Source organism: Numida meleagris, chromosome 1 (genome assembly GCF_002078875.1).
Source record: "Numida meleagris isolate 19003 breed g44 Domestic line chromosome 1, NumMel1.0, whole genome shotgun sequence".
In the NCBI taxonomy this organism is placed as follows: Eukaryota; Metazoa; Chordata; class Aves; order Galliformes; family Numididae; genus Numida; species Numida meleagris.
In genome coordinates, this window is record NC_034409.1 from 57,072,367 (window position 1) to 57,095,848 (window position 23,482).

Sequence of the window (23,482 nt, forward strand, 5' to 3'; positions counted from 1 at the left end):
GAAGCTTTTGTGTGAAAAAAAAAAAGAACATGTCAGGAGAAAGATATGAGAATAGTTTTCAAATGGTGAACTTTGATTTGTTTATAAAACTGATGTTTTCCAGGCAGAAACCAATCTGCCAGATGATTTCTTCAGTGAAGACACATCTGGCCTGCTGGAGCTGAGGACCACCCCTTCTGCTGCAGCTGCTAAGTTGGGGTGTGTATCGGTGACAGCCCCTCTGGATCAGGCCTCCCACCTGCACCACACTGCAATCACAGAGTAGAAAGAAAAAGACTGCAAACTTGAATATGCTACAGGTCCCAGAAGTCTTAGGATGGGCTTGTAATTTATTTATCTTTTAACTCCGCTCAGATTCACAGCAGGGGTTATAAAGAGGGAAAGGATGATACCCTTCGAGCGTTTGCTGTGGCGAGCCTGCAGGGGCAACATCTATCTGAGGTACACTGAGATGGATACCCCCCTGGAGGACCCTGTGACGGTGGGTACCCATGTGCTTCTGCTTCTCCCTGCCTCTGTGCATGCCTGCGGCCTGCAGAAACCTGAACTGTGCCCTGGCTGCGCTGCAGTGGTTGAGGGCAGCCTGTAGAGGAAAGGCAGGAGAGCCCGAGGGTGAGAGAAGGTTTATTTCCTGCCACTTTCCCCTTTTGCCATCACTGAGGTGGTTTCTCTGCCCTGCCTGGCTAAGGTGACCCCTAGTGGGGTGGCTGTGTTTTGGGGACCACAAGGGCAGTGGGCTACAACCACAGAGGTTCGACTCCCTCAGTGGCTTCAGGGTGAGCCCTGTGCCCCAGACCTCCTATCCCTGCCCCTCTGCTCCTTGCCTGTTCCATGGAGCAGCATCTGGGGGAAACACTGCTGCTGAAAAACTAGGGCTGGGAGAAAAGAACAAACCACTGAAGAGGCAGCCTTAGGAAAACAGCACCTTCTCTGCACCTGATTCTTTGCCGTGAGTGTTTTAAATTCTGCTTGAATTGCATTGCAGAGAGAAGAGGTGAAAAAGAATGTGTTCATTATCTTCTATCAAGGAGAGCAGCTCAAACAAAAAATCAAGAAGATTTGTGACGGGTAAGCAGCCGGCGAGCAGCTGGGCAGGACTCTCACAGAGGTGTTTGCTGGTCGGCATGTGCTGGCTGGGCTGGGAGCTGTCAGCGGAGCCACTGAGCTCCCTCCTGCCTCTCACTTCTGCTGCTCCTAATCTAAAGAGGTATACATCACCTTGACGCTTGGAAATTGAAATTCTAAATTTGCCAAAGTGACTTAGAGAGAGATAGTAGGAACTTCGATTGTGAGGTTCTTAACTTGGGACATCTTAAAGGGGACTGGTTTTTTAAGAAATACTCAGCATCCTTCCCCTGAAAACCAAGGGGCATAGCAGCTCCTGCAGCCCAGGCATTCAGAACATGCTAATCCCCAGGCTGCTCTCAAAACTTCCCGCATTTCATCATGAAAAGATGATGCTGTAGTTGACTCATCTCCCTTTCCAAGACCTCTGGGCAATATCCATGTAATCAGAGACAGAGCCCAGAAGAGAAATTAAAGCTTCATACAGCTTCCCTTGTTTCCACCCCGTTGAGCATCATGAAAAGATAATTCAGGTTGAATATTTTGTTACTCTTTCATAACACTGGTGACCGATGGGCCTAGTTGCAGCATAAATCAGATTTGATGAGGGGATCTGTCAGCTGTCACCGGATCTATCTGAGGCCTAACCCCAAGGCCTAGCAGGGCAGCCAAGTGCCTACAGCCTGCAGAAGCTCATGGGGAAGGAGCCAACAATTGCTATTGCCCAGCTTGTGCCCTCAGGAAGGCCTTTCCTTGCCTCCTGGGTTCAGTCAGAACATCAGGAGCACTGACTTCACTCCAAATCAGTCTCATGTCTGCCTCAGGTGAGCGTCTCTCTGTGAAAAGCAGCCACAGGGGCAAGGAGAGCTGGGGCAGACTCCCAGGTCTCAGCCCCTCCTATCTGATCCTGAACCTCAGAAAAGGAGGGAGTTTTGCCTTCCCCACTCCGCAGGATCAGTCTGCTGCCTGTTGCCTTTGAGAACATGCCATATGATGCCTGTCAGCATTTTTGTTGCTGATTGAACCCAGAATCTTCCAACTGGGAAGCCCAGCCCTCTGCAGCACGGTGCTGGCAGCATGGGCAGATCCTTGCACAACCTGGCCACGATATGCCAACTTGCTGTCTTGAGCTGGTGGTATGGATATGGTGGTAGGTTCACAGAAATGAACTTAGGTAAGTTTCTCTCAGCTTTTGTAACTGAAAAGAAACATACCCCCTTAAGACAAGGGAGGTTCAATCAAGGAGATGGGGGAGGTTCAGGTTAGATATCATGGAAAGGTTCTTCACTAGAGGGTGGTGGGCACTGAACAGAGTCCCTAGGGCAGTGGCCACAGCCCCCAGCTGCTGGAGTTCAAGCAGCGTTGGAACAACGCTCTCAGACATAAGGTCTGATTTTTGGGAGGTGCTGTGTGGAGCCAGGAGTTGGACATGATGATCTTTATGGGACCCTTCCAAGTCGGGATATTCTGTGATTCTATGAAGACAAATTCACAAGATGCCTTTTGCAGCGCTAGCACACTGGTTTTCATTTATTGCCAGCTAATCAGGCTACACTTGAAATCCTCCTTTATGCCTTTTCTTCCTATTTTTCAATTTTTTTGCTTGCTAATATGCCTGTATATATGTCCTGCTGAGTTTTAAGCTTTTTAAATATATCTGTCCTATGCCTCTCCTTTTCTTCTCCGTGACCATCAGCCATCCCTGGTACACAGGTCAAGACATTTTGGTCTGGTTCATCTTTAAGGCGGTTAATGATACCTAAAGCAGATGGCTGTGTCATTCCAGCCTCTGCAGGACATCTCTGCTTAGCACTAAGTCATCGATCATGACAAGTAAATAACCTGCAAAAATCGTGGGACTGATAGAAGCCAGTCTCCTGCAAGGCAGGCTAAGATTTGTTTGCAGAGCAGTGTGCCTCAGGTTACGCCTGTAGTGTCTGCTTGACTCTAATTGGTAACATTAGTCTGCCAATTTCACGAGCATTAAGTCCGTGCACAGATTTATTAGTGGAAGGTCTAGAGGAGCAGGGAGGAGGAAAATGTAAGAAATTTTCTTTTCCTCCTTTTCTTGCAGCTGCCTCAGTGCTCATGTGAATACTAAACTGGATTTATCAGTGTAAGGATTCCCTGCTGAATTCTCCTGGAGCTTTCAGAGATGTCTGTGCCATTAGGGCAAACCTGATACTCGGTATGCAAAATGGCTGTTAAAAGATCAAAGCAACACTGCTGCAGCAACATTACTGGGAATGGGGGAACTCTACAGCATGGAGGAATAAGCTTTCAAGTTTGATTAAAAATCCTTATTAAAGATGAACTAAGAGCTGTGAAGAATGAGAAGATGGGAATAATTAGGTAGGGTGAATAACCTTTGGAAAGGAGTGCCAGGTGTTGGGTGAGCAGAGGCTCAGTCCTGGAAGTTGAGCTGAAGAGGTTGTGCTGTCATTGCATGCAGCTCTGCTCTGATCTCTAGGAAACTGCTTTGTGTTTTGTTCAATTTGCAACTGCCCTGACTCGTGTGTGCTGGAACTGATTCTGGAGAGCAGGTGCTGATGTATTCTGTGCTCAGATGAAGCCAGAAAGTGATGCTTCTTTGTACAAAGAGCATGCAAGTTTTTGTCTCCTTAACAGAGGTAACCCCGATGACCGTGTCCTATCTCTTTCCATTTGCCACATGTGCACAAAAGCTGCCTTTAGTGACCCTGTCTCAGCGCAGTCCCACTGCAGGATGGCAGCGCTCTCACATTAGCGTACCAGGGGTGTTCGTGTTGCGTACCGTAGGTGAAGTAGTACACAACACCTGCATGGAGACGAGACCACACTCACACAAAGGGAGTCCACAACAGTCCTTATTATACCACGCAAAACTAACCAGCTGCATCTCCCAAATACAGTCTCGGAGATAAGCTTACAAAAGCACTTGTCCTCCCAAGCTGTCCGGCGATACAGACGGACCGGGAGTCAAGAGCCAGCCGCATCGCCATTCTCCTTTTGTTTTATCCTGCACACAGGGTTATTTACTCACACAGACTGCAAGCACGAAGGGCGTTTGCCCGCTGTGAAACACTAGTTTGGCTCTGCCTTCCCCCAGTGACTGCGGAAGGGTAGTGCAAGGCAGTGACACGGAATTGTTCCAGCCTCAGTGCAAGAGGGACATCTGTTGGCTGCTCTGTTAACTGGGCTGCCTCTGCCTGGGTTATGTTTTTGTGGCTCCCTGTAGGCCGAGAAACTTCCCTGGACTTTAGCAGGGTATCCTTTCAGTATCCAAAGGAGGGCTGTAAGAAGGAAGGGGACCGACTATTTGGCAGGGTCTGTTGTGATAGGACAAGGGGAAATGGTTTCAAAGTAAAAGAGGGGAGATTTAGACTGGATATAAGGCAAGAGTTTTTTGCTGGCACGGGTTGCCCAGAGAGGTGGTGGATGCCCCATCCCTGGAGACACTCAAGGTCAGGCTGGAGGGGCTCTGCGCACCCTGATCTAGCAGTGGGTGTCCCTGTTCACTGCAGGGGAGCCAGACTAGATAATCTGTAATGGTCCCTTCCAACTCAAACAATTCTATGATTCTATCCTTATTGTGATTATTAGGGAGATGTTAGTGCTGAGCACCACTGTAATACCATGTACCTTGTATCAGCTGAGAGAGGGAGTGGGTTTTTTTTTTCAAGTAGAACAGGCAAAGAGATCCTTTTTCTCATGAAGAGATGAGTGTACTCTTTCTGACATCATAGGAGACCAGACATAGCCTTGTCCAGCAGCAGTATGTAAGAAGTATGGGCAACTGGAAAAGTCCAGTTTCCCCACCTTTAAGCTGGGAAGATGAGAAAAGCACAAAGGAAGAGAAAGTCAATCAGATAAATGTTTTTTCTCTTGTCTCTCTTCCTGTGGCTAGATTTCGTGCCACAGTCTATCCCTGCCCAGAGGCTGCCACCGAGCGGCGAGAAATGCTTGATGGAGTGAACACAAGGATTGAGGATTTAAACACAGTAAGTGTTTACAACACAATAGAACATACTGCCTGCTGCTTCCCATCTTGAGCACTGCCTGTGCTGTGTTACAGGTGATAACCCAAACTGAGTCCCACCGCCAGCGGCTGCTGCATGAGGCAGCAGCCAACATGTGGTCCTGGGAGATCAAGGTAAAGAAAATCAAGGCCATCTACCACATCCTGAATTGCTGTAACATTGATGTCACCCAGCAGTGTGTCATTGCAGAGATCTGGTTCCCAGTAGCTGATGCTGGCAGGATAAAAAGAGCTCTCCATCAGGGAATGGTAAGACACAAGTGCCCTCACCCAAACCACATTGCTCATATGTTGAGCATATGTTCAGGCTTCTGTCTGCTACTGTGATGCGGGACTCCATTTTCTGTTTTTTTTTTCTAATTGTTTTTTAATTAATTTTTCTGTTCTTTAATTAAAGTTTAGGTTGTTGCATGATTGCTTGGCCTTGGGGAATTTAAGGTCAGCACTAAATCTTAGCAGGTTTGTGATCGACCCACAGGAGCCAGCAGTGCTGACAGCTTCCCCTGAACAAATCAATAGCATAGAAAATGGAAAAATCTGGATATGAGAAAAAGGGTTAAGATATAACACTCTTGAGTCCTGCATTCATATTGCTGCCTGTGCACGTCTGAACAAAGACTTTGGTGCTGCAGGATCAATTCCTCTCTGGTAGCCACCCTGACTGTGCCTACCCTTGTCACCTGGTTTACAGGAGAGAAGTGGCTCTACCATCACCCCTATCCTGACCACCATACACACCAGGATGGCACCACCCACTTTCAACAGGACTAACAAGTTCACAGCTGGATTTCAGAACATTGTGGACGCATACGGTGTGGGCAACTACAGGGAGATGAACCCAGGTGAGAAACACTTGGCTACCTGTGCCAGGCTTGCCAAAGCCAAAATGAAGCCTTTGAGTTCTGTCACCAGTCTAAAACTCAATGAGAAATGTGAACAGTATTTTTGACTGGCAAAAATTGGTACTACCTGGTGTGTACACATGGATTTTCTCAAGTATAGAATTTGGCCCCTCAGTCTCCAATGATTTCTTGCAGCGGGACTAATGAATGGTACAAATGTAAGACAGGGAACAAACGGTGAGGTAGCAGCCCGAAGGAAAAGAGTAAGCTCACAGGATGAAAATGAGTTGAACTTATCGTGTTGCGACAAAGAAGCCAAAAGCACCTGAGAAAAGTTTGAAACAGCTGTAGAGAATTCCAAGGAAACCACAGAGAGTGAAGAGAAACTTGGAAAGGAGAGCCTGTGGGAACAAAGTGGATAAACTCAGTCTGTTTAGGCCCAGAAGACTGAGAAACATGACAGTAACCTTCAAATATGTTTTTCTGTTACAAAGAAGAATGCAACTGCCTGCACATTATGGCTTTTTTTTTTAATGGTGGGCCAAAACGGAGGCTAAAACTGCATGGAAGGTGGAGTTGAAAAGTCTTTCTAGTGGCAAAGCTAGTTCTGCACTAGATGTGGTTGTCTGGTGAGTAGGGTAGAGATCAAGGATTCCTCAAGGACAGCAGCTGTGCAGAATGGCTTCGTGGGGCAAACTGTTTCTCTGCCGAGTTCCTCTTGTTTAGGAGGAGCTGAGCTTCTGGTGTTTTCCTTTCTGCAGCTCCTTACACTATCATTACCTTCCCCTTCCTGTTTGCGGTGATGTTTGGGGACTGTGGCCATGGTGCTGTCATGCTGGGCTTTGCACTCTGGATGGTCATTAATGAGGAGAGCCTTCTGGCCCAGAAGAGCACTAATGAGGCAAGTACCAGTGAGCTGATGGACCCTATCAGCCTGGGAAAAGGCTCATTGTTCCATTTGATAAGAGAGTGTCCAACAGACATAGGTTTACCAGTGCTGCCTTCTTCCTCTGCAGATCTGGAACACCTTTTTCAGTGGACGCTACCTGATCCTGCTCATGGGCATATTTTCCATGTATACTGGCTTCATCTACAATGACTGCTTCTCCAAATCATTCAACATCTTTGGCTCTTCCTGGCACATTATCCCCATGTTTAAAAACAACACTTGGAAGTAAGTGGCTAAATGTGGGGAAGAAATGAAAAGGCACCAAATTGAGTGCATAAGCTTGAAAAGAAAGATAGTGACAGTGAATCAGAGGTTTTGTCTGACACACACAGACAAACTCACCATTGAAATGGAAAGGCAGAGTCCTTGGGAACAAGCCTGCTTGTTCAGGTACTGATGTCCAGGGCTTATGCATAGAGTATTATCAGTGTGGTGGAGGACTGTCATTGTGTAGGACCCAATTCCACACACACATGCACACAAACTCAGGGTAACAGTTCAGAGAAATGTTGGAGTTGGTAGGAGGTGTAATGTGGTAGTTCTCAGCACATCTCATGTAAATATACTATAGGTTTGTACAGTGAAATTAAGCTGCAAAAGTTATTTCATTTTTCTCTTGTAGTAAGGAAGTGCTTCTGGACAACACAGTGCTGCAGTTGGACCCAGCAGTCCCTGGGGTCTACTCTGGAAATCCATACCCATTTGGAATAGATCCGGTAATTAAATTAAATTGCTCTAAGATAATTTGTATTTCACTGCTCTTTCTACACATCAGGTACACCTATAGCTCCCTGCTCTCTCTCCTGAAGCCACGTTCTTCACATCTTGCTCTTTGCCTATTCACGCAGTAGTAATGATGTTTTCTTTAGCATTCAAGGGTATGGAAGCACAGAATGGCTTCGGTTGGAAGGGACATTAAAGCACATCCAGTTCCAACCTCCTGCTGTGGGCAGGACTGCCACCCACCAGATCAGGCTGCCCAGGGCCCCATCCACCCTGGCCTTGAAAGTCAGGTTGTTTCTCCTATTTCCCTTTTCTTCCTGTTCTCTCTTTACTGCATACTAAAATGCAGTTGGTAACCTCAAGCTTTCCTGTTTCAACCTTAATATTTGCCAATTAACCTCTGCTCTGCTGGATGTGCTCTCATTTCTGTTGGTCACACAAAGAAACATGGGCTTCCCATGGTTTACAGAGGAATTGACCTTGTTGTAAGTTTTTCACAAACCCAGCTCTGAAGCTCAGCCCAGGATGCAGGCAGTTCAGTTCAGGAAGTCATGTCAGAGGCAGCTGAATTTTCTGTACATCTCCCACACACATCCCTAATTTAGTTTAACTGTGGTTAGTCCCTCTTTCACTCTGGCTGCTGCTTGTTTGAGAGGCTGGAACCATTGAATGGGAGAGAGGAACAGCAGAGAGGCAGGCAAAAATCTGGTCTCCATGGCCAGTGAGTTGGAAAGAGTTTTATTTTTGTTTTCAAAGAAAAGGTAGAACAAGCTCTGTTCTCGTTATTTCTCTGGTGAATGTTGAACAAATTTCTCTAGCAACAGGAGGAATTTTCTCATGTCTTTCCTCCTCCACTGATGGTGGTGACTGAACCTAGAAGCAAGGAATGACACTGAAAATATCTAGGTTCTGTTACCAGCCTCAGCATCAATTTCTGGAGGAATGAAGCAAAGTCAGCACATCATTTTAACTCCCTGATATTTCCTCTGTTAAATGAGAATTATACATTATACCCTTTAGATTAGGAGCTTGACAGAGCCAGATGTATTATGAAGAACATCTAGATTTCTGTTCCTTAATCTTCTTACTAGAACAGGTAAGAGTAAATTGATGTAATTAAAGGAACAGCTTCCACAAATCAGTTATCAAGCAAAAACTTGAAAATCTTATTCTTCTGTCTCTTTTTGTACCTTTTCCCAAAGATTTGGAACATTGCATCAAACAAGCTGACTTTTCTGAACTCCTACAAAATGAAGATGTCAGTTGTGATTGGGATTGTGCATATGATCTTTGGGGTGATACTCAGTCTCTTTAATCACATGTAAGTCTGTTTCACCAAGCCCATTGTTGCAGCACATAAATTCCCATCTCTAAACTAGTGTCCCTCATTCAGAGAAAGCCTCATATCTCAATCTGTTGACTTGAATTTCACCCTTTCCCCCATAGTCTGTACACTGACAGGTTCAAACCCCTGCTGTTATAGAGAATGAAGTCCAAAGGCCAGAAGAATGACCATTACCTTGTAATTATTCTCTTGGGTAAATTGTCTTTTTCACTTTCTCCCTTCATCTTCTTGATTTTGCAGAAATATTAAAATGCACTACATTAAAAATATGCAACATCTTTCACTGCTGGTAATTTCTATCTTGAAAGACAAGTTCTTTAGGCCTAATCCAAAGCACTCTAAAACCTTGCACGGTGTGTGTACATCTCTTCCTCCTGACTCAGTGGGCCTTTGGTTAGGATCTGTGTATGTGCATGTCTATTCCTCTGCCTCTGTATTTTACAACAAAACTGAGAATTGGAGGTAGAGTGGAGGGACTGAAACCACTATCTTGAGAGACTCTCCATAGGTCGAAGGTTTGTAGTGACCAAAAGTATAGAAAATTTTTTAAGATGTGAGAGAGAACTGCACAGAATTGATCCTACACCTTGTTCCGACCTTACTCAGCTTAAAATGCTTTGTAAATTTGCTGGTTTTTTTGAAAATATGTTTTTATTTAAAAGTGTTAATATTTTGAGATGCTCAGACACTAATGGGTCAAGCATAAGAACCTGAAGAGAATCAGTGCGGAAAAGCTTTTGTATTTAAATACTGGCTTTCATTCATAACAACTGCCATTAAACAGTTCTTGGCTAGTGATAGTAGTAAGTTTCTAATGTGATTTTTCAAAGACTAAATAGTATAAACACACAAACAAATTTGTCATGCTTGCGTGCAACTTTGTATTAATACTTGCTGTATTAAGTGTAGCTATCTTTTCTTATTCTTTCCAGCTACTTCAAGAAATACATAAACATTATCCTGCAGTTCATTCCAGAGATGATCTTTATTATCTCTCTTTTTGGCTACCTCGTCTTCATGATTATTTTCAAATGGTGTCATTTTGATGTCCACTCATCTCAGAGTGCACCAAGCATTCTCATCCACTTCATCAATATGTTTCTGTTTAATTACAGTGATGCTTCTAATGCTCCACTATATCTGCACCAGGTAGGCATCAAGAAGCTTGAATCCACTGCAGCTTCTTGTGAATTTGCAGTGGATGTATGGAGGGTCGGTGTAAAAATGGGGAAAATTCTCAGAACCTCAACTACAAGGGCCAGTTACATAAAAGAAGTTTGTTCTTCTGATATTCTTGTTGGCCTTGTAGACAGGTAGGAGAGTGGAGCTATCAGAGCTGCAGAGGAAATCTCATTGTTAGTGTCATCCTTGCTAGGATGATGATACAATTTAAAATACTTTGGGGAAAAAATGAAAGAAGGGTGAATAGACAGTCAATGCTCACTATTGTAGAAGTGCTGTCATGGAGTTTTGATACATCCTAGAGATAAAACAAGCGTCTCCTTTCCTTGATGTTCTATTCCTTTTTTTCTTCTCTGGAAAACCTGAAAACTGTGTTTTCAGCTGAAAAACAGAAATAACTTGAGGATTTGTGGCAGCTTTTTTTCAAAAGTATCTTCTCTGGGGAGCTCACTTAACAAACAAACAAACAAAAAACCCAACAACAGCTGCACACACACAAAAACAACCCACATATACAAGTCAAAAATACCTCCACTGAGAGAAAACTTCTTTTAAAGTTATATCTTTTCACTCCAAACAGGGAATTTTCTTGCTGCTTGCATTTGTATCAGCAGCATCAATGAAAAATTCGCAAGCAAATGCTGCCTCCAGTCACACATATATTTACGTCTATTCAGTTGCACACTTTGGCACTTCACCTTTAACTCAGCCTGTAGCCCTAGTTATAGGGCTACAGGCAAGTCAGAGCTTGTAGAAAAACCTGGTCTGTCCCTAATAACTGCCTTAAGGCTGCAGATGAGTTTTCCCAGCTTTCAAAAAATAATTAAATAGCATTTTACTTTGGAACAATCCAAAGCTTTCCATGACAACCATTTTTTTTCTCATATTCCTACCCTCTACCCCCCATTAGTAACTCTTTGTAATTCCCCTGCATTGTCTAAATGCAAGGAATGTATGAAACCAGCCATTAAGTGACCAGGGAACTGAGCCATCTTTAAAAAAAAAATGTAAAAGTTGTATGTTTGTGTTGTGTTGTATTGGTGTGGTTTTAGAGTACAAATATTTACATTGGGACAGAAATAGGGGTGGCACACTGCAACAAGGACACCTTCTACTGATGTACTCGTGGGGGCAATGTGTTATCAAAGATAAATGATGGGAATTTGATTCCCTTCTGGAGTTGGAAATGGAAAGCAAATCCTGGATCCTCTGCTTTTCAGGGGGAGACTTGAATGGCTTGGCCCTTACAGCAGCATTTCTGCTTTGATCAGAGCAAGGCAGACTCATTACCTCACCCAGTGGTTAGGACATTCAGTTGGGCCATTGGAGAGCCAGGTTCAAGTACGTAATGTTGGGTTTTGGCAAACTGCACTTCCTAACATGAAAGCTTTTCATCTTCAACTCTCCAACCATCTCCATCTGGCAGCGCTTTTTGGAGCTTTAAGCAGTATACGTTTATTTTAATATAATCATATGCAGAGGAGACTCAACCAATTTGAGCAGTGTGTCCTTTGAGTAAAACAAAAACATTTTATAGTATCAAGTTTCTTACCATGAATTCAGTTGGCTAAAGAATGTGAAAGTGACTTTTTGTTCTTCTATTTTTGGCTCTTTTAGAAAGAAGTGCAGAGCTTTCTGGTCATATTTGCTCTGATTGCTGTTCCCTGGATGCTGCTAATTAAACCTTTCATCCTCCGAGCCAACCACCAGAAAGCACGGCGCATGGTAAGAGATGTGGGCCATGCAAGGGAGTTCAGGATGGCAAAGGCAAAGCTGAGGCAGCAGACCTCCAGGAGTGTTTGCAGTGAACTAATTTTGCTTTCTTCTGATCTCAGTTTCTCCAGAAATTTCAAACAGTGTTTTAGAGAATGGACATTTGACTGAGCCATCTAAATAGGAAGTAGGAGCTTTTGCTCAGAAGGCCATACTCTATTTATTGGGAGAATAGTGATGCCAAGATCTTTTAAATGTAATATCCAAAACTAGAGGAGTTTTAGAAAGACTGAAGGACTGGTAAAGCCAATAAGAGGGCAAAGGCCTGCATGCCTGGCTCACAAACCAGGTTGGCTGCTCTATAGGAACAGGGCATCTGTGATAACCTTGGTCTCTGAGAGACCAACACTTCTTATAGAAAAGGCTTGATTTAAAAGCTTTCCAGAAATGCTTTATCCCTGAGTGATTGCCTTCCCATTAACAAAGCCCTCCTTCCCTTGGGCTCTGAGGTTCACCCAGCTCTTTAGTACGTAATTGTGGCAGCTGCAGTTTCCTGGTTGCTCATTAATTCTCTCCTTTATTACGCTAACAGGACTTCACTTGTCTATCAGGATTTACTCCTCTTTATAGTGGGAGGTAGTGCCTGGAGTACCTTTTATAGGGCACAGATGTTTCTATTTGAAGAAAGAGATGCCAGTTGTGCTATGTGACCTTTCCAACTCAGTCACTTCTGACCTATAACTGAAAGCCAGGTCCCTGGGAGACCTTTGCAGCCTTGCCTCTGCACTGTAATTCCTTGTTTTGTCATTCTTCTGGGATTTCAATGAAAGCTTGACATGGCTGACTCCAGCTCCTGCTTTTATGCTAGCAACATCTGACAGCTTTTCCCCACCTCCTATTCTGCCCCTATATTTCTGTTCCTGATTTTCATATGTTAGCTGTTTGATCACATCTTACATTTACCCAGATTTATATGTTTGCAACAGTCTGTTCTCTCTGCTGACATTCAGGCAAACCAAAGATAAAGCAGGTGTGACAAAGATTATTGCTGCGGTAGGAAACAATGTGTTACCATGAGACTTTGCCCATGAAACCCACTGGAAGCTATAAAGAATGACAAAGCAGAACCTGACAGAAGCTGTGAAGTCAGTATTTTGTTATGCTGTATAATAGGGGTATTATAGGCATGAAATGTAGGGCTATTCTTATGTTGTGTTATCATCTCTGAAATGAGGATCAGATCAGGTTGTTCAGGCCTTTAGATGAGTTCTGAATGATTATGGAGAGAACATGGGTTGTCATGAGGCTTTCAATGATTCAAAATGAATCTAGAGATCCAAACTGTACTTCTGTCTGTATGAGTAACTTTGTGACTTTCCTTAAGTCGTCTGACCCTTTCAGGCTCCTTTTCCCTTTCGCTTGATGATAATGTCTTTGATTTACAGCTATATAACTGAAATGATCAGCCTTAATATGCCCCAATTTTCTCATTTGCCAAAAGTGACGGTTCTTTGATTTGTGAGTATAAAAGGGTGTATTGTGACACAGGAACTAGCTCTAAATTATTTAGGATCATTGAAAAATGCTCTAGAATGGAAATTTTTTACGATTACTACTAGCCATTCAGCAGGAGTACCCAGTTTTTGCAGTCTATGATGATGGACTGCTGTTGAAATTTTCCTTATACTTATTAAGTAGTTCTTTAGACGTTACCTGTCAAGAGGTTAGTGATGAAGTTCTGTGCCATGGTCTGCTGTAGCATGGCACGAAAGTCACATAACATTTTGTTTCTGAAAGATTCGGTCTCAAGCTCACTCAGGAAACACTGTGGGAGAAAATGAAGTGGATGCCCCAGAGACCAATCACACCAAGAAAGCTTCTCGGGGAGACCATGGTGGTGGCCATGAGGATGACGAAGAAGAGGTAAGAAAATGCAGACAGAAGGAATTATTCAGACAGTAGTACAAGGTACAAAGCCAAGCAGAAGGCTTTTGCAGAGTTGCCAGCCCTTCTTTTTAACAAGCTACGAAGACATTCTGTTGCAACAGTTTGTATTTCCAAACAGAGTAAGCTCTGAATTTTAATAGAAGAAATTCCTTTAAATTTTTCCTTATGTTTTGTCTGGTGAGGGTAGGCATTCTTACAAACCTCGAGCTTTCATTTCCCCAGGGAGTTGTTTCACTTCCACACTGCACCCAGAGAAGGTCAAGGCTTCCCCAAGAGTCAGCAATTTTTCCTTCTTTTAAATTGCAAAGAAGCACTTAAAAGTTGGCAGCCTGCAGTGTTGGCTAAGGAGAAAAATCTCTTTTTGGCACATACTGTCAAGGGCTTCTGCAATATGCAGCAACACTGAAAAAAGTGACAAGAGTGTTTGTAACAGTTTGAAGTACCAACAATATCGGGTGTGCATATGGCTGAAAGAGAAGGGAATCTTCATAGTCTTAGAAGATATGCTTATTCAGTGATATCTCCCACAAGGCATATGCCAATATGCAGATAGCCTGGAAATACCTACTTTATATAAGAATTTCTGTCTCTGTAGGAAATCACAAAGGCTGAAAGCAGTTGGGTTCCCATCTTACTCCACATTTGAAATTATTAAACTGGAATATGAGCTGTTTTCTGAACATTTGTTTTTCACTAGAATTGTATTTCTTCTGAGGAGAATGTATGGAAAGGTCATACAGAATTGACATGTTTCAAAGTAGTCTTTTCCTTTGGATAACATCTTTCTGTTGCTCAGGACGTAGTAGGGAAAAGGGAGGAATATGAACAGTCCTTTGTGGAAGGTTAATCAGGAAACCCTGAACTAAGAAACAAACATTGTTTGGTTTTCTGATGTTTTAGTTCAACTTTGGAGACACATTTGTCCACCAAGCTATCCATACCATTGAATATTGCCTTGGCTGCATCTCCAACACAGCGTCCTACCTGCGGCTCTGGGCACTGAGCCTGGCCCATGCACGTGAGTGACTTCGTGTTAGCTACCTCACCAGCAGTTCCATGCTGATCCCTGCTTCTTATGGTGTTTGATTATTACTGAGAATTTCCACATTAAATCAAAGTCCTCCTTACAGATGTTTGCATCTCAGAGTGTTTGTCTTCAGATAAATCCAAGTGTTTTGCGATGGACTTCTCTGTTTTTTTAGAGGTGATTCCCAGGACCTAATGTCAGGGACCTCCTGACTGCATTTCCTAGCCAGGGCCCATTTCCCATGCTGTTCTGTAGCTGTCCTTCTGGAATAGTCCTCATGGCTTGCGGCTGTGTAGGGGGTGCAGCCCAAATGTGTGCTCCTGTCCAAAAAAGTGATTGCAGTATCGGTACCATAGCTGCATATTCCAGGAAGCACTTGCTATAGCCTTAAGGTATGTAGATGAATGTCAAAATTGCTTGTAAAAGATATTTTGATTTGGTTCAGCAAAACAAAAAGAAAAGTTTCAGCTCAAGAACTCTTGAATCTAGCCATTTTCAACTAGGATTTTTCCCAGCAACATGTGGTGGAACCTCTTATGTCATGAAAAAATGCACTGCATTTCAACGTCTTTTATCTTGATTTAAGATAAAAACAAATGCCCAAATACTAAAAATTCCCTCTGGCTGGAACTTCAGCTACCCTAATTTTTGTGAAATATTTTTTGTTACTATTGCTGTACTGCTTCTGGCTAGGAATTGTGCCTGTCCTGAAGAGATGGGTACATACATAGAAGGAGAAAACAGAAGGAAGGGGAGACACCATGGATTGATGGATTGAGCTGTAATTCTTGGCACAGAAATAAACATAGTAGAAGTTGAATGGAAGCTAATATGCACAAGTTTCACATGGAGGACAGGTATCTAGATAGAATAAACCAGCTTAAGAGCTAAGATAAGGGCAGTCATATGTGTTGTGTGAGAAATCTGCCTGGAAAATCATTGTGTTCCTTTGTAGCCTTGCAAAGTGGTATTGTCGGGAGTATTTTTCCTGAGGACATCAGTTGCAAGGGGATCCCTCACATACGTTATCACCTAAAATAACAGGTTATTTAATGTATAGTCTGGATATGGCCTGAGAACCTCATCATGCAATGACTGATAAAATGGAAAACAAGGCTGGACTGGTGGCTGGAGTATCTGGATGGAGAAGAGCTGGGCTAAGTCCTTTCTTTGCCTGTATCAGAAGAGAAAAATCTCTTGGTCCTGAATCTATACTCTGTAACTGGAGTAACTAGGTTAGGAATATGATCTCCTGTTGGCCAGACACATCAGATATGCCAGTAATGTGAATGTTGATAACTTGTGTAGGAATAAAAGTCTTTAACAAGCATGGAGGCAACCTAAACATTTCAAACAGCCTGCCTTGGCTTGGGTGAGACCAACGAATTGTCTTTTTTTCTTTTTTTCCCCCACCATAACTTCTTTGTGACACCCCATGAGAAATGGTCTCAGGAACAAATGGGAATTACATGTCTTTGTCTCCTGTGGGTCTTTGCTGGCATCAATCAGTACAGCTTGAAACCTCATCTGCAAATGTATTGACTATGTCAATCGATCACTTTCACTGGGATTTAGCAGCAAGCAGTTCTAGAAGGCTCTGCATAGAGCCCAGCTGCCATGTTAAAGTTGTGCAAATTAAATTGATGACTTTATCATACTAGGGTAACAGTGGACCTGGTAGCGTGCTTGTGTGGTCTTGGTGACACAAAGCCAAGCCAAAGCAGCACGCTTATCTTGCAACGCAGTGAAGAGGAGCAATGGAAAATAACCTGCATGCATTTTCCTTCTCCTCTCATGAAGGGGAGGCAGGGTGGCCATGCACAGTTACTATCAACAGGGCTGGCATTTTATTTTAAGCCAGCTCATCTAAGTGGGAAATATGGAACACACTGAGTGCTGTGTCTGTCCATGGCTGTTTCTCAGCACTGTTTTCTTGTTATTTCCTTCTGCAGAGTTGTCAGAAGTTCTCTGGACAATGGTAATGCACAATGGGTTAAACAACAGCAGCTGGGTAGGCCTCATTGTTGTCTTCATCATCTTTGCTGCATTTGCAGTGCTGACGGTAGCCATCCTGCTTGTCATGGAGGGTTTGTCAGCCTTTCTGCACGCCTTGCGCTTGCACTGGTAGGTGGTGTGCTCTGCCGGAGCTTTTCCCAGAGCTCTCCCTGGGAAGGATGGGGCTGTAGGAACAGCAGTGGCCACACCAACTGTGCCATGTTGACAAATATGTGTTTGGACACCCTTGGCCAACAGGGAGTGGGAGATTTGCCCAGAGGGGAAGTCAGAGCTCCCTGCTACATCTCTGGACTGCACTGTGGAGTGACCCATCCTTGTGAGGCTGTGAGGGCGGTGGGCACACATAGCAAATGGAAGTCTTCAGCTTTTCCCAGTCAATGAGCAGTGCCTCCTAGGCCATCCTCACGTGCATGATAATGTGTAAAGAAAGACCAAGGTAATAAATCCTCCCTCACCATCACCAAAACTTGGTGTCCTCCATGAGCCCAATCTGTGGCTGCCATAGCAAATTGTGGTGAAGTTATTGTGCAGGGAGGGTGAGAGGTATGCTAGGCAGTGCTGTGCTGCTTTCAGACCAGAGATCCCAGCTCCAGCATGTGGTTATCCAGCTTTCAGAGCTGCTAGAAGCAGTTTAGCAGGCATACAAGGTCTTGCCAACTGGTCTCATGAGGAGCATTTCCAGGCTGATGTAAGGAAAGTCAGAGCTAATGAGTGCTGAGTTGCTCCCCAGGGCTGCCTGTGTCTCTCAATTGGCTCTGGAAGGAGACTACGTTCTTGGCTTGGAGGCCACCAGCTCTCATGGCCTCCGTTTTTCCACGGGTGCTACACTTTGGCCTCTCATCTGGATGCAGGTGCTGTCCACTCCAAGTGACACTTACGCTCCTCTCTGCTCCCTCCCCAGGGTGGAGTTCCAGAACAAGTTCTATGTAGGAGCTGGGTACAAATTTTCTCCGTTCTCCTTCAAGCACATAATAGACGGCACTACAGAAGAGTAAAGCCAGTGCATTGATTCTTCAGTCCTCAGACCAGGCCCTACTTCCTTGCCATTGATTGCCCATGGAGTGGGTTATACACAGTGACATATAATAGCACATGGCCCTTGAAAGAAGATTATCTGTACATGGAAATGTCCTAGGCCTATTCCCAGTGATAACACAGATGCTGCAGCAGCTGGGCTGTCTAGACCCTGAGCTGCATGTCTCCACTGATGTCTTTGCCAAGTACCTGGTCTTCAGCATTTGATCATTCAGCATTTAACCAGCTGCCCACTGCTTGGTTAAAAAGAAGTAATGCATCTTTTTTGAATTAAATTGGTTATTAATAATCAACTTGCATGTGTTTTGCTCCACTTGTCTTTGTGGTTTATTTCTCTACAAGGAAAAATATGTTTCGGCTGTTGTTTGAAGCTGTGGTGGACCATTTGACAACGACTAATTCTCTTATAAGATTGCTGCCCTTCATTGCACAAACAATGCAAAACAGCTCATGGACAGATGATATTGCAGGCAGGCAATTTTCTACATGCTTTAATACAAGAACCCTCCTATTATCTGATTTGCTCCAGGTCTTGATAGTGTGAGATTATAGAAGTTTGCAGACATCATCACTTAACAAAAGTGTTGGTTTTGAGCTGTGTAAACAAAAGAGTGCAGTAGTTTCCACACTGGCAGCCAATTTATTTCTCGCTGTGGAATTGTTTCACACTGGAAACTTAAAATGCCTCTTCCTGTGCTGTACTTTTCAAGATGGATTGCTAAAACAGATTGTGTAGTAATGCTAATACTTACTGAACAGAGAGAAGAGGGAAATCAATACAGTTGAGATGATGAATTCACAGTGTTGATATACCATGATCTTTTCTAAATATTCATGAACTGCCGATTTTTCAAACTGAATAGTGTTAATCAAGACAGGCTATTTTTTCAAGCATGGAGGATTTAAAATCCTAACATGGCACGTGGAATGTTTTAGACATGAAAGTGCTTCCCTCCAATGAAGCTGTGGGTGCCCCATCCCTGGCGGTGCTCAAGGACAGGTTGGACAGGGCCCTGCCCAGCCTGAGCTGCTGGGTGGCAGACCTGCCTGTGACAGAGCATTGGAACTGGTTGAGTTTTAAGCTCCCTTCCAACCCAAGCTGTTCTGTGATTCTGTGATTCCTGATACTCAGCTCCACCTAAGAATCCTGCCTGTTAAGAGTTCCCAGCAGCACGTGCTGCAGAGCTGTTAGCATGGGCCATGAGACTGCAGTAGTCAGCCTTCAGAGTCACCTTCCAGCTATGTTGACGGGAGAATACACATCCCCAGACACAGTAATTGTTCCTGTTTTTCTCTTCAGTGGCCAAGAAACCATACTGGCATTGGGCACTGGCTGCCAACAGTCAGGAACATTTTTCATTCTAGCAGCAGCTTGGATTTGGAGCTGGAGTTAGAACTGAGAGAAGGAAGGGTGGGTGCAGATGTTCATCCATGGTATGTGTGGCCTCATGGCTCTGGCTCTTCAGGAATGGGTTATCTATGGTTTATGTCACTCCAGCTGGTCTCACAGTGGCTCAGGGTATGGACATCACCTTTGTTTCCTCACTCCAACCTAATTTGTTTATTCATATTCTGTAGAGATTTGAGAGAAAAGCTGTCTTGAAGCAAGAAAGGCCAAGCTAGGTTGATGCATTACCAAACAGATAAAAGAGTTTGCTTTATGAAACAGTGGGGGGATTTTCTGCGTAAGTGCATATTTTATCCTTATTGCACCTTTCCACGTGACTGCGTGATTGTGGTGTAACTGAGAAGGTGATTACCTGAAACCATTACCTGAAACAGAATACCTATTCCTTTTTGAGCTTCTTGGTGTTATATTTTTTGTCTCAGATTTATATTTTAAGCAAGAAAAACAAGTTATCCCATGAATGCAGCAGGTGTCAAAACTGGCTGTTGTTTACTGTACTAAACAGTGATTGTTGTGGTGAGATGGGGGAGGGCCTCTTTTCCTGGGTAACAGTGATAGGACTAGAGGTGATGGCTTCAAGTTGCGCTAGGGAGGTTTAGGTTGGATATTAGGAATTTTGGTATTTAGGTACTTTGGGGCAGAGCAGTGACTGCCCATTCCCCAGCACAGCTGCTAAGCTGAGTGAGATCAGATTTTCTAGTTGGTGCCATGCACGTGGCCACCAGATGTAGTCAGATCCAGAAGAGATCACCGTTACAGACCAGTGGAACTTGGTACAACACCCTGTTGTTTTTGTTTAGACTTTACCCATTGATGGAAGTCATGTGACTTCCAGAGACTTTACTGGCAATTTTTAACCTAGGAGGAAGTGTTGCCTCTGCATTCATTGCTAGGAAGGTGTTTATTTCTGAGGGCTGATGACATGAGTTATATCATTTTGTGGAAAATTAATACAAAAAAACCTCAGTGAGTGGCCACCTAGGAAACGAATGTGATAACACAGTCAAACTGATTTCAGTCAGTCACACTCACTCTTTTAGGGTTATTTATTCCTCCTCATGAGAGCTAGAGCTGTGTGCAGCCAGGCCCTGCTGCCAGTATGACCTGTGACATGGGGGATGAAGATGGTCAGGTCCTGCATTCTTGTCCAGTCTCTTGTGTCTGATGGATCGGTGATGATGGACTGGTTTGTGGATAGAGCTTTTATAGTCTTCAGGAGTTTCTTGGGGCTCGGACTCTGGCTCCTGCAGAAAACAGCTCTTTCCTCAATGCTCACCTGTGTGATAGCTGTCTGTCATGTCCTTGGCCAGCAGCGAAGGTCTTTCTTCTCACCTTCACTCTCTTGTTTCTCCTGGAACTTTCATACATGCAGACGTTCCCATTCATGCTTCACTATGACCAGTCTTTGCATTTCTATTACAAGTAATTAAAATATCATGAGGTGGATAAAAAAAAGTAATAGACAGCATGCCTTTGTTCAATCCCAAACACCTGGGTCTGAAAGCACATCTCTGTGGCTGAGAGTTTTACTGGAATTTTGGCCATTTTTTCCCTTCTGCAGTGAGAAGCTGGAATGCCAACACTTCAGTACCCTTCTGTGATTGCATGCATAGTGTCTGAGTTCTTGGTATGGATCCAGCAGCCTGGATCCTGCATTTAGTTTAGTAGTTGTCAATAATGGCTGTGGCTGAATATCAGATCTTATTAAAAGAAAGATGTAAAATAGGGCTGTGAAATGGCATATGTTAGCTGACAGCAAATGCATTCCTGATGCTAGGAAGTGTGAAACTTGGCATGAAGGTTCCATGCTTTGATAAAACTACTACAGCATTGCTGTCAGCTTGGTGAACATATTTCAAAGGAGAAGGATTTTGGGAACTCTCATGGGAGGGAGACAAAAAACACCACCATCTCCATTCAAGCCAACACACTAGAGAAGTAAAGGTCAGCACACACACTCCTAGTCAAGAGCACTTATCTATCATAGCTTGGATTTACTGGACAGCACAACCTGCAGCACTTACATTTGCTGTGTGTCAAGGTCATGATCACTGTGAGCCATGAGTACTCACTGGTCAGGAAGTTTAGAGAGATGAAGCAGATGAACAGGCCCTGTTTTCTCTGTGGTAATGGCACCTGAACTAGCTTCAGCTGGCCTGGGTGAGCTGGTAGCTACAGCAGCACCTCGGCTCTGCTCTTGGCTTTGCATGGGCCAGCAAAACCCCTTTACCTGGGTGCTGACACTGTGGGACCTATCCTCTGAAACTTGTCTCCTACAGTCTCACCAGTGTTGTGACAGGATCATCTCCCCACTGTCTACTCTCTGTCTCCTGCTGCTGCGACAGGGAAATGGTGGAGTCACTGTCCCTGGAGGTGCTCAAGAACCGTGCGGATGTGGCACTGAGGGACATGGTTAGTGGGCATGGTGGGGATGGGTTGACGGTTGGATGAGTGATCTTAGAGGTCTTTCCCAACTTTAATGATTCCATGATCCCCACCAAAAGCCATGACTGAGCACCATCACCCATGGAGGGCCACTCCCACAGAGGCACCTGTAGGTGCAGGGGGACCAGCACAGCTCACATCGGGCACCCTCCCTGTGCCACCTACTTCTGGGGAGGAAGTGGCTGGGGAGGGACGTGCCTGTGTCCAGCAAGGAAGAAATCTGACTCCCTAGAGCTTGATTCCAAACGCACAGCAACGCCAACACAACGAGGAAAGAAAACAGCAGAAGGGGAAGAAGCAGATGTAAGGAGGAAAGGTCTGCTCCTCTGTGACCAAGGCATTTCAGAGGTAAGAAAACTTCACTGAGAAAAAAACAACAAAAACAAGAAATATAGTTGAGCCTTGACTTAAGAGTGGGAGTACTTGATCATTCATGCATCATGTCATCTCGCTGCTAGGACCTAGGACTGGTTTCATTGCATTCTTGGTTGCTCCCTTCTGAGGGAGGATTGCTATTTTCCCTGCCAGCAACAGCTTTGGCACTGCTGTTTTTTGGCTTGTGTAATTGCCATTTAGTATTTTCAGCGTGATTTACAAATAGCAGGAAACTTCCTCATGACTCCCCAAAGAGCTGTGACAGACACGAGCTGCTTCATTAGGGCAAGCAGGGCTGCAAGTGTTTGCAATGACTAAATTGTGTTCTCTTTAGGAACCCTTAGGAAATTTACTGAGGTCTTACATGTAAACCTGTCTTTTGGAGATAAATGCTAGTGCAGAACAAACAGCGTCAAGGACTCACCTGAACAGTGGCTTCTCACCTGCTTATGTGCAAGTGAATTTTGCTCTGGCTGCCCCAATACTCTGGCCATAAGGCGGATGAAGATGTATGGACCCATTTCTGGTGCTACCTGAGGTGCTACAGCAGATATCTTACCCTCTCACCCACTGCTGTTTGAGAGCTGTGGGGGTATCCCATAGGTGTCATCCTGACACCTCCAGGGGTCTCAGCCACCACGGGGTGTTGGAAGTGGCTCTGTACCCTTCTGCTTGAGCACCTGACCCTTGCTGACTGATCCTGTGCAACAGCGTGGGGCTCACCATTTCTTCCCTATTTTTGGAAGAACCTCGGTGCTTCCCAGCCTAGTAGCACATAATCCAGAGCAGTGAGCACCAATCAAATGTTTCAGTGCCTCTCAGCAAATGTTAGCAGAATACTCTCGCTTTGGGCTTCCACAGTGCTATGGCTTGCAGTTAGAGCCCACCTGGCATGCATGGAGGTGGACCAGGGCCTAAGACTTTCCCCTAGTCCTGGGCATGCCCCAGCCTGGCCTAGGGCTGTGCCCACTGTGGGCTTCAGAGAGGTACAGCTGTTGAGCCAGGCACAGCTGTGATGAGGAGACTTACAGCAGATTGTGTTTGCAGGACCTAATCATAAAAGACTAGATAAGGAGCAGAACAGGACCCCAGGTTTCATTACTATGAAGCCCTTTTTGGTTCAGCCACACAGTGAACCATTATCTCTTCCTGTTGGCTCTTCCAGACACTTTATGTGGTTGCTGTTGAGCTGGTTCCACCTGGAAATGATCTGCAGATGATGGCCAGCACGATCAGCTGCTGGCAGCTACCATTGCCTGTGAGGATGGTGCTGAGAGGAAGTAGTGAGTGATCATACACATCCTCTGGGATCCTGGGCTGTAATGACCTATAACAGCAAGGTCAGTGTAACTGACCCACCCAACTGAACTGCTGTTAGCCCTTAATGACCTC

The 23,482-nt window shown here is 44.5% G+C and overlaps 2 protein-coding genes across 14 annotated transcripts in view; both read left to right on the forward strand.

The window, feature by feature from the left end:
• ATP6V0A4 (ATPase H+ transporting V0 subunit a4) overlaps positions 1-23,482 on the forward strand; it is a 31,151-nt gene that overhangs the window by 4,826 nt on the left and 2,843 nt on the right. Inside the window, exons 6-21 of one of the 3 annotated variants that reach the window (XM_021387921.1) lie at positions 104-198; positions 355-481; positions 986-1,068; positions 4,952-5,045; positions 5,120-5,332; positions 5,775-5,925; positions 6,687-6,826; positions 6,942-7,099; positions 7,497-7,590; positions 8,800-8,918; positions 9,875-10,091; positions 11,742-11,849; positions 13,635-13,760; positions 14,685-14,802; positions 16,764-16,935; positions 17,729-18,155. In XM_021387921.1, coding sequence (XP_021243596.1) covers positions 104-198; positions 355-481; positions 986-1,068; positions 4,952-5,045; positions 5,120-5,332; positions 5,775-5,925; positions 6,687-6,826; positions 6,942-7,099; positions 7,497-7,590; positions 8,800-8,918; positions 9,875-10,091; positions 11,742-11,849; positions 13,635-13,760; positions 14,685-14,802; positions 16,764-16,935; positions 17,729-17,822 — 2,109 coding nt within the window. In that variant the 3' untranslated portion in view covers positions 17,823-18,155. Of the gene's footprint in view, positions 1-103; positions 199-354; positions 482-985; positions 1,069-4,951; positions 5,046-5,119; positions 5,333-5,774; positions 5,926-6,686; positions 6,827-6,941; positions 7,100-7,496; positions 7,591-8,799; positions 8,919-9,874; positions 10,092-11,741; positions 11,850-13,634; positions 13,761-14,684; positions 14,803-16,763; positions 16,936-17,728; positions 18,156-23,482 lie in introns of those variants that run through there. The other 2 variants (XM_021387930.1, XR_002435439.1) reach the window with 2 other exon arrangements.
• The window catches only part of SVOPL (SVOP like), a 40,366-nt gene continuing 31,574 nt past the window's right edge, over positions 14,691-23,482 (forward strand). For 6 of the 11 annotated variants that reach the window (XM_021387946.1, XM_021387960.1, XM_021387950.1 and 3 more), the window contains exon 1: positions 18,312-22,063. In XM_021387946.1, coding sequence (XP_021243621.1) covers positions 21,797-22,063 — 267 coding nt within the window. In that variant the 5' untranslated portion in view covers positions 18,312-21,796. Of the gene's footprint in view, positions 14,803-18,311; positions 22,064-23,255; positions 23,431-23,482 lie in introns of those variants that run through there. The other 5 variants (XM_021387984.1, XM_021387996.1, XM_021387988.1 and 2 more) reach the window with 3 other exon arrangements.